Here is a 9,924-nt window from a genome sequence, read left to right on the forward strand (position 1 = left end):
CTGGAGCCTACCCCCATCACAGCCCAGACTTTGGGCTTCAAAGAATTAATGAAATCCCTGAAGGAAACTGTTCTGAAATAATTTGCTTATAGAGTAAGACTGCTGCTTTGAAGGAGGAAGGCAATTTCCCTGCTGAAATATGCTCTTAAGCCTTCCTATACTGCATTCCTCACACACACATCACTGAGAAACATGCTCTAGAAAAGAATGTGACGCTCATGCAGAAAAGAAGAAAGAAACTGGTTTTATTCTCAGACACTGAAGTCTTGTTACGGCATCTAGTTGCATTCCCCCTGACTGGCTTTGCCTGCACAAGGATGGATTTTAACAGGGTAGGGCACCAAATACAGACCAGGAGACCATCACGGGAGGTAAGTAACCCTTTACAATGAGTCAGAGCACATGGCAAGTGTAACTCAAGAGAGGGATTTTCCAGGGACCAGTCCACCCCTGCCAGGTGATCTTGTTTCCTCGAAAAGGCACTTCCAGGACTGGAGTGGTATGGGAGAGATGGGGACAACAGGAGGAAGTACTGGGGGAGAGGGAGGGAGATGCTTCCCAATTTAACCCATTATGGTCATGATGGGGTGGTGGTTGGGTTGTTTTCAGTGTATCAGAAGAAGCAGCAAAGGCCTGGAGACTGGTGCAGGAGGCAAGGGGATGGGAAGGGGGAAGGCAAACTGGGTGAACTCATTCTGTCCATTCCTTCTTGATGGACAGGTTCCACTCCCAGGTGAGATGGTCGTGCTTGTCATCATCCGTGAAGAAGGATTTGTTGTGGTAGGTGCCTCGAGCCAGCATTCCCTTAGGAGCCTCTTCAACAGGCGTCAGGAACTCGTACTCCTCTGGCCGTGGCCCATAGCTGCCAACCATGAACGTGGCTTTGTCCACTAGGAGAAAACAATCCACAGGGAATAAGCCCCTCACATGGGGAATGATGAGGGAGAGAGGAAGCCAGGAGCAAAAGAGCAGAAAGGAGATGGGGGGGTAAAGGAACAGCCCATGTCAGCAAAGGAAAGCAAAATCAGTGGGAAAAGTGGGTTCGTGAAGCATAAGGACAGGTGGAAGGACAGCACGGATGGATGGGCAGGTGAACAGGCAACGCAGTTTGTGCACTCTCACATGTATGTACTTGTCCTGGTTTGAGACAAATTTGGGAGAAAACTGAACATTCTGGCTGCTAGAAGGGTGTGAGTACACCCAGCATATGGCTCAAGATCCACCTTGATTTCCCACTACTTCTCTCTGCTGGTGAGAAGACACCGGTTATGTACTGAACAGGATGCTGAAGCCTTAGAGGTGGTCGCACAAAAAAGCATGTGGGGGTGTGTGTGTGCAAAACGGGGCTTTCCTCTGCCTTGTCCAAGCAGAGCAGCACTGAGGAGAACCCATGGCCAAGTACAGGGCCCTGCACACAATGGGAAGTTTCACAGAGCAGGTCTGAATTTTACCAAAGCTCTTCTGAAGAGCTTTCAGAGGGTGGGAAGCTCCACACAGGCCGAGCCACTGCACAAGGGGTGGAGGGGAGGAGAAGAGCTCTGTATGGAGAGGTAACCTGTGGCAAGCACAGTCCAAGCAGAGTCTCTGTGGACTTTGCTGCTGCAGACAGGGGTGTACACACAGATCCCAGAGCTGGCTCACACTGAGTGTGCACAAAACAAGGAACGGCTGTCCTGGGTGAAGCAGGCACTCTGCTGAGAAGTCACCTCCCGAGTGTTAGCATAGCGTGGGACTTGGGACCAAGAGAGCCTCTGTCCCAGCCCAGAGCTGCAGGAACCCTTGTTCCAGAAGAGGGAACACAGAGGTAGCAGCAGTGCTGTGCAGGGCATGCAGGGCTCTTACTCACCCTTCACCCCTGTCCGGTAGGTGTGCTGCACATATTTCAGTCCCGACACAATGTCCCTGTTTACCTGTAGGAAGTAACCAGAAGTGTCAGGAGAAGAGTTTTGGTTCTGTACCTGATGGTTTTCCCCCTCCTTAGGGACACACCCATCTTGGCTCCCTACACAAGGGAGGCTCAGCACAGGGCACACTGAACAGGTCCCTAAAACAACTTCTCCATAGGTACCTGGCGACCTTTAGCATCCTCTGTGCATCTCCTGTACTTCCCTACTCCTTGCCCAACTTTGAAGCTGACTGGAGCACATCAGTAAGGTTCTCAAGACATAAAGAAAAGCAAAGCAGGGAGTTCCCATTTAATAACTTTCATACTGGAAACCATCCATGGATAACTACAGTCATCCCTTCAGCCCCAATGGGTGGGCAGCTTCCAGGTGCCCTCTAAGCTCCATGGGGAGCTGGCAAGCTTCTTTTCAAAAGACAGAAGGACAGTTTTCATAATCTTCTCTCAAATCTCCCATGGATAGCTTGGATGTATCCAGTGCTGCTCCCCTCCAGCATACACTGCCTTCACACAGTGTACACTACTCAATCTGAAAACAAGATGGACAGATCCTTTTACATTCCAGGACAGAATTCACACAGTATGAACCCTTACCAGCCATGGAACTGAGGGAGGAAATTAGAATAACCTGTCTGGCTTCAGGTGTCTCCAGTCAACAAGGCACAGATAAAGGTGGAAATATTTCACGGCACAAAAGAGAGCTGGAGGTGTCTCAGGGGAGAGCATTGAGGGACATTAATCTCAGAGTCAGCTAGCCTCAGAGCAAAAGGGAGATCTGCCCTACAGAACCCACAATATTAACACCTTCCCTCATCTGTCTCAGGAGAATTATCTTTCTTCCCTTTTTGCCTTCTCTTCCAAGCCCAGTTTTGAAGCAAGAACTTGCAGAGATGTTCAGTTCAGTGCTGGATGTCACACTGCAGCATGCCCAAGCTTCCTTTTCAGCTGTAAGCAGAAGAAATGGCTGATGCACTGATTAAAGGGAGTGAGGGAGAAATTAGCCCCTTTGGTATATCACAACCTGAAGAATTCAGGTATCTTCAGCCAAATGCTACAATATTACATCTTTTTAATATGTACATGAAGCCCAGTAATACTGACTGAATCAGTACTTCATGAATAGCCATTCTCTCTTCTCTTCTCTTCTCTTCTCTTCTCTTCTCTTCTCTTCTCTTCTCTTCTCTTCTCTTCTCTTCTCTTCTCTTCTCTTCTCTTCTCTTCTCTTCTCTTCTCTTCTCTTCTCTTCTCTTCTCTTCTCTTCTCCACTTAGTGTGAAGTAAAGATTTTCCAGTGGCTAAAAAGCAAAACCAAACTCAGCCAAAATTACCCATCTGGCTTTCAAACCACTCATTTATCAGTGTGAGCAAACAGAAACCAACTTCCTCCAAGGGGTGAGCAAGCAGAAGTGATTTCCTGGAAACACCTCATCCCTTGTTGGGTAGGACAACACCTGAAGCTAGAGGAGCTTTGCAAGCATTGAGCTTTTGGGCAGGCATTCTGCCTGGCTCTAGTTATCTAAAAGACTGCCACTGACTGGCCTTGGCAACTCTAAGAAGCAACTGGAAGGAAAACAACTCACTCTGAAGTGGATCTTAACTCTGTATTCCACCCCTTCCTTTAATACGAAGGTCTCTTTCTTGAGTGCTTCGAGGTCACCTGCAAGAAGAGAATCAAGCTGTCAGCTAGAGATGTCAGGGTGAGGAGAGACCGGGCACAGGGGGGATGATTGGGGTGGGGCTGCTCTCAGAGGTGAGCACCCCTTCCAAGGCTGACACCTGTAGAATGAATACAGAGACGTCTGTGTGAGATTGTGTTGCGTGACCAAATACTCAGAAATTCATGGGTGCTCGTATGTGTCTGTGCCCACAGAAGATAATGCCTAAAGACACACGGGTCTGAGCACATGTACACAAAGATGTTTATGCACAGACTTGCTGCAGAGCAGACGCAGGAGTGTGTGTGTGCTCCATCCACACCCAGGCCTGGCTTGGTGAGAGGAGCATGTTCCACAGCTCCTGCCCAGCTTGGACGGCTGCCTGGGCCCCGCAGGGCTCTGTGTGGCTCTGGGTGAACAGGAAGCCTCTCTGCCTCTCCAGGCCCAGCTTCCTCTCTCTGCAGAAAAGCCCATATAAGGCTCTCTCCCCATGCCCTCAGGAGCCGGAACTGCAGTACTGCTCGATTCTGAAGTTTCAATACAGCTTGCTACCCAAATGCATGCACATCCCTTGTGCTCATTAAGTGGCATTGAAAGGAAGCAAGCAGAGATGGCAAGAGAAACCCGGGAGCTCCTAGAGCAGTCTAGATGAAAGAAAAGACCCTCAATATTTTCCTCTGTTACAGCTCCTTCTTTTTTATTCATACCTTAAAATAAGAAACAAGGCTAAGATTGATTTCAGAGCTCCTCTAAAACCCACTGCAGCATCCCAAGGACAAACTCTCTTTTAACTTGGAGCATGCCAGGGCCTTTGCTTGTTCCCCTCTGTGACCAAGGGCAGAGCTTGTGCCTACCTGTAAGGTCCATGGTGATGGGTCCTGGAGCAGAGTCACATACCAGAGTGAGTCGGGTGACCACCACATTGGGAGCTGTTGGGTCTGCAGGTAGGAAAAGTCAGGGGGAAGCTGTCAGCTTGCAAAATTAAATGCAATCAGAGGGGAACGACACTGAAGAAACAGGGATGCCTTGCCACACAGGAACTGCATTTCATGAAACACCCAGTAATGCCAGGCTTCCTTAGCACAATAGGACCACATGTCTATTCAGTCCTTCCACATGGATCTCTCTGGCCTCCGTCACAACACCTAGAGGTGGTCTTTCCACCACAGAAAAGTTCCTTCTTAGGATCATTCTGAGCAACAAGACCACCTTTCAGCACAGGCAGACCCCTTCAAAACCCCCAAAAGTCCTCTGAGACCTACACATCTCCCACCACAAGTCCTTTTCCAACGCCAGCACTCCCCAGTAATCTTCCTAACTCCTAACACTCAGAGCATCTTCTGTGCAACTTTCCACCAGCCCATCCCCAGACCTCCAGCACAAGCAGTGCATGTCCCTGGCCAAACAAGGTCCCTCTTCTTCGAAGCCACAGCACATTGCTTCAGTACATCTCCCCAGTCCCTCCCTATCAGTGTGCCCCAGCCTACCTACTACCACAGGTCCATCTCCCAGCAGGGACTTCTTGTACTTAGCGAGGCTTTCATCATCCTTGTCCAACTCCTGCAGCTCCTGCAGTGTTTTCTGGGGAGGAGGTTTGTAATTGAGTTTCCCATCCAGCTCATCATCGTCATCCTCCACATGAGGCTCTTGTGTCTTCTCGGTCATGGTCACTCGGTCTGGGTGACAGAGGAGGGGGCAGTCAGTGAGATTGCTGTGGATTGGGAGTGTGGGCACTCACTGTGGGCACAGCCTGGCTCAGTGCCCTGACAGGCAGGCACCCACCCCGCGCCGAAGGCAGCGGGATTCCTACAGGCAAATGGCGACGGCGATCGGCTGCAATCCAGACGCTGCTGTGCTGATATTCTGGCTCAAACACAATCCCCCCTACCCCCGCTCCTCTCTCCCCGCAGGCACCACGCGCACACGCAGACCTACACCATTATTCGCTCCCAGGGAGGAGGTGCAGGAGCAGAGGCTGAGACCAGAGTGATTTACAGCCACTCTGCAGCACAGCTGTGGCCGGCAACCCTGCAATTACAAGCCGTCCTACGAGGCTCGCCGGCTATCTCGCACAAAGAGCCACGGCCACACACCGGAGCACAGAGAAACACCAATAAAGCCAAGGACAGATGTTACGTTTACCCTCCCATGATGGCTTAAAAGCCACATTTCACAGAAAGGTCGAATACCTGACAGCCACTTCCTCAGATCAGCAAGTCAGCTGAGGCTCTGAAGGAAGCTCATAGTCTATGTGCTGGCATTCCGTGTCCTCCACTTCAGGCACCCACCAGGACTCCTTCCCACTGGGGAGGGAAGCATGCTGGGGAGCCCAGAAGAGCCAGGCACAGCCGTGCTGCTCCAGGGGTGCCCCTCAGAGTGAGAGGCAGGAGAGCTGAGCCGCAGTCAGCAGGGCTGGGTCCCGCACCGCCGAATGGCGCAAGGGCAGCGAAACTGCCGGGCTGGCATCCCAAATGGGAGCCAGAGCAGGGAAACAGCAACCTATGGGCAGAGCATGGGATGAGGGAACAGGAGACAGGCAGGAGAGCAATGCCGTGCCAGGTGCCCCTTAGTCAGCTGCCTGCCTCCAGGAGCCAGCCATATGGTCCTAGCCACCTTCCCACCCTTCGGAGAAAGGCTGGAAAACGAAGCAGTGCCCTGGTGCAGTGGCAGCTGTCACAAATGGCCAAGCCATTCCTTGTTCTTTGGCAGCAAGAGGATTTGGTCAAGCTACACAGATCATTCAGTTCACTTCCACTTAGGCTTCTTTGAGACTGTCCCTACTAAAAAGTCCCCTTTTGCTTCCTTATTTGCAATTTTCCAAACAAATCATTTGTCCTTCTCTGCAGCTGTGGCCTTAGCATTTGCCCCTGCTCCCAAAAGTTAAACTGTGAGCTAATGGGACAGTTTTTTCATTTATTAAAATGTAAAAGAAACACCCACACACACAAAAAAAAAAAAGAGTAAAAAAATGAAAAAACAACTGTTTAAGGTGAATCATCAAGTGGTGTCAGGCAATTCTGAGTAGTATGCAGACCTCTCAGAGCAATCCCAGTGCAGGGAAGAAAAATAATCAAGGAGTGGTATATTGGCACGTTGCAAAGGGACAGAAAAGAACTGACCAGCACACAAACAAGAAGATTCAGTCAGGTATTTTAATTGGAAATGGCCATTGCAACACGACTTTGCAATTTTGTGGTGAATGAGGAACTAGTACAGAATGGACACATCAGAAATAAAAGGGAATCTCAACCCAAACAAACAGAAAAAACACCAAGTCCCAGCAGCTGAATAACCCTGGCTCAGTTCATGCCCAGACCTAGGAGTGTGAAATACCCAAATACCATAGGAAAGGCCCCTGAGCTTGTCCTCATGAGATAGGAAACTAAAAGCTCCCTCTTGAAAGCAGCAATTACACATGCCCCAGCACTCTGTGGCTCCAGCAGAGTCACCTTAGAAAGCCTCACAATCCCCTCAGTGCCATTCCACGTTCAGCACAGGAGGAGGCTGTGATTAGCCATGACAGCCAGTGCCAAGCCTTGCCTTCCACTTGGGCTCCAGCTGCACTGGACCCGAGCACTGACCCGAGCTCTCTCACAATACCAGGCTGCATCTGCCACCAACACAAGCACAGACCACAGGTACCTGACCGTCCCTATCCTCCCATGCCCACCTCCTGTAGTTTATCACAGGAGATGGAAAGAGGCATCTCTGCCCTCATGCAGAGAAAAGGCAGAGTCAGGACTGGACCAGCTGGCTGCTCCTCATCCCTCAGACCTTCCCTTTGCACCACACATGCCGCAGAGACCGGCCCCGTCCCTGCCAGCCCGCGGGGGTGGCTCACTTGAGGGGGAATGCTTTTAGGTCCTGAAAACCTCCCAGAAAGGTGCACAGACAATCTGCCATGCCAACAGCAAGATCCTGCAGGGAACAGGACCAGCCAGACTGTCTGGGATGAACAACCTCTGGCTCACAGGCGCCTCAGGATGGCACCAATCAGACCAAGTTCTGGCATTTTTCCCCAAGCCATGGACCTGACGCTGCTCTCCTGCCAAACTCCAAGGCAGGATGTGACCAAGAGGAAAGCTCCCATCTCAGTAGCTCCTGCCCCTACTTGCTGGTGCCCTCCGCAAGCTGAGACACATTCCTGAGCTCAGGCACCACTGCTTCCCCAGAGACACCATGTTGCTGTCAGGGTTCCTGAGCTTCTGTGCCACTGCCCAGGCCAAGGGCTAATATGGACCCCTCCATTCAGACCAAGAGCCTCACTAAATTGAGAAAATTAACCCTACGTTGTTATATGCAAGGAGAAATCTGTGTGCTTGGCGTCTTGCCCTGCCACATTTTTCTTGCCTTTCTGCCGCTCCAGCCCACAGTCCTGCATCACCTGCACTCCTGAGGCCTGGCAGCACCCATGAAACAGCAGAGAGGGGGCAAGGGCAGGGTTAGGGGTCCCTGTTAGAGAGAGATGGCTGCAGAAGGCAAAGACGGAATCACGCTTTGGCGAGAGACACCAGAGTCTCGCAGCTGGGCTCTGCCTGTGCCCTGGGCAGACAGCTGCCCTCGCACCTGCAGCAGGAGGGGGCAGTGACAAGGTGGAGCATGGGCACCTCCTCGCCCCCCCCCCCCCGTGCCTCCACGGGGCACAAAAAGGGCTGTCAGAGGGACAGCATTTCACTTGCCCTCCGTCTGCTCATCACTTCTCCAAACCACCCCCTAGCCGAGGGCTTATCTCCAGGAAGCGGGTTTAGCAGGGAGGAAGTAATTTTCGCGATGGGGGAGAAACACACCAGACTCAGCAGCGCCCCCAGCCCCGGCCTCCCCATCCCAAGCCCCGGGGTGCGGGAACAGAAGGGAGCCCATGGCCCGGGGAGCGCCGGCTACCACGCCGCAGGGCTGCACCCTCCGCCAGCCCGGGACCGCGGGGGCCTCTTCCCTGCCCTGCCCTGCCCCTCCGCCCCATCGCAGCGCGGAGCCTGGCTTCCCCCTTAGCGCAGGCAGGGCTCTGCCTGCCTCCCCGGGCAGGACCGGGCACCGGCGCCCGCCCCCGGAGCGAAGGCGCGGAGTTGCGCGGAGCGGCGGGGAGCGAGCGGGGGCTGCGCCCGCCGCGCCGTCCGTGCCCCGCCGCCCCCGCCCGCCCCTCGCACTCACCGGCGGAGCGGCGCCGGCGGCCGGGGTCCTCCTCTGCTGTCAGCGCTCAGCCTCGAGCTTTGGCAGTTGGAGCAGGAAGGAAGTTGGTGAAGAGAGGAAAAAAAAAAAAAATAACACTCACACGCAGCGAAAAAAAAAAAAAAAAAAAAAAAAAAAAGGAGCCGCGGCGGCAGCAGCCCACCCGCAGAGGAAGCCCTGCGCGGCCCCGCATGCTGCGGCGCTCCGCCGCCTGCCCCGCTTTGTCTGCGCCCGCCCGGCGCCGCGCTGCGCTCCTTTTGCGCAGAGGTGCACAGGGCTTTGTCTGCGGAGCTGAGCCCGGCCGGGGACGCGGGAGTGCTCGCCGTGCGCGGCTTCGGGCTGCTGTGCTGGGGAGCGAGGGGGTGATGGCTTTGTTTTTCTCCCCAGGCTTTTATTTTGTTTCTTTTCCTGGTGTAATTATGGTCATTTCAAAAAGTGGCGCTGATTTAAACCGATTAAAATATGCGGAGAATCGGGTTGTGTGTTCCTGCGTACGTGGGAAGAAAAGCAGTATTGCAAATGGAGGTTCTCATGAACCTCATTTTTTCTGCTACCTGCTGCACTTAATCAGCTAATTGTTCCCAACTCCCAGCCCTTCTAACAGAAGCAGTTTCCAAGATCAGCTACCTCAGGGAGAAAAAGCTCTCATTTCCCATGGTTGCTTAAGTGATCGAAAAGATTTTACACCCCTTACTTTGTGAAATATCAGCAGATTTCCTCTTTCTTTGCCCCTCATGGAGTGCCCACTTAGTTCATCAGTCACATAAATCCTTCATGTACATAGTCCTCAGTGCACAACAAATCAGATCATTGGTTTGCAATCAACAAATCTGGGCCTGCAATGACTGATAGACTGCTCTTAATGCATTTACAGCAGCAAAATAAGCAAAGCATATCTATTGCCAATGGGCTTACATTCACTGCCCCAGATCCACATATCCATTAAAAGTGTTTATTGTACACAAATTTTTAAAGGTTGCAAACAGCTGAGGGAAAGGGATCTTCTTCAGGGATTAACAGATCTCAGAAGAGGGGGGATTGATTTTTCCAGCCAGATATTGCTTTCATTTAGGTTATGGGTGGCACAATGATCCTTACCTCATGAATTTCAAGGGAAAAACAGAGCATATATCTGTTTGACAATGGATTCCCATATATCAGGGACTATAGCCTCAGAAATATTTCAAGCTTCCATTAATTA

At 52.0% G+C, this 9,924-nt stretch overlaps 1 protein-coding gene across 1 annotated transcript; it reads right to left on the bottom strand.

The window, feature by feature from the left end:
* Nucleotides 1–228: 228 nt before the first annotated feature.
* ARHGDIB (Rho GDP dissociation inhibitor beta) lies at nt 229–8,862 on the bottom strand. The gene is made up of 6 exons (XM_059846670.1): nt 8,706–8,862; nt 5,045–5,233; nt 4,412–4,495; nt 3,483–3,559; nt 1,847–1,910; nt 229–890 (listed from the first exon to the last, which is right to left on the bottom strand). Exons 2-6 carry the CDS (start codon nt 5,220–5,222, stop codon nt 691–693), a joined length of 603 nt encoding a protein of 200 aa, XP_059702653.1. The 5' UTR covers nt 5,223–5,233; nt 8,706–8,862; the 3' UTR covers nt 229–690.
* Between the last annotated feature and the right edge of the window lie 1,062 nt (nt 8,863–9,924).

Source organism: Haemorhous mexicanus, chromosome 5, assembly GCF_027477595.1.
Source record: "Haemorhous mexicanus isolate bHaeMex1 chromosome 5, bHaeMex1.pri, whole genome shotgun sequence".
Classification (NCBI taxonomy): Eukaryota; Metazoa; Chordata; class Aves; order Passeriformes; family Fringillidae; genus Haemorhous; species Haemorhous mexicanus.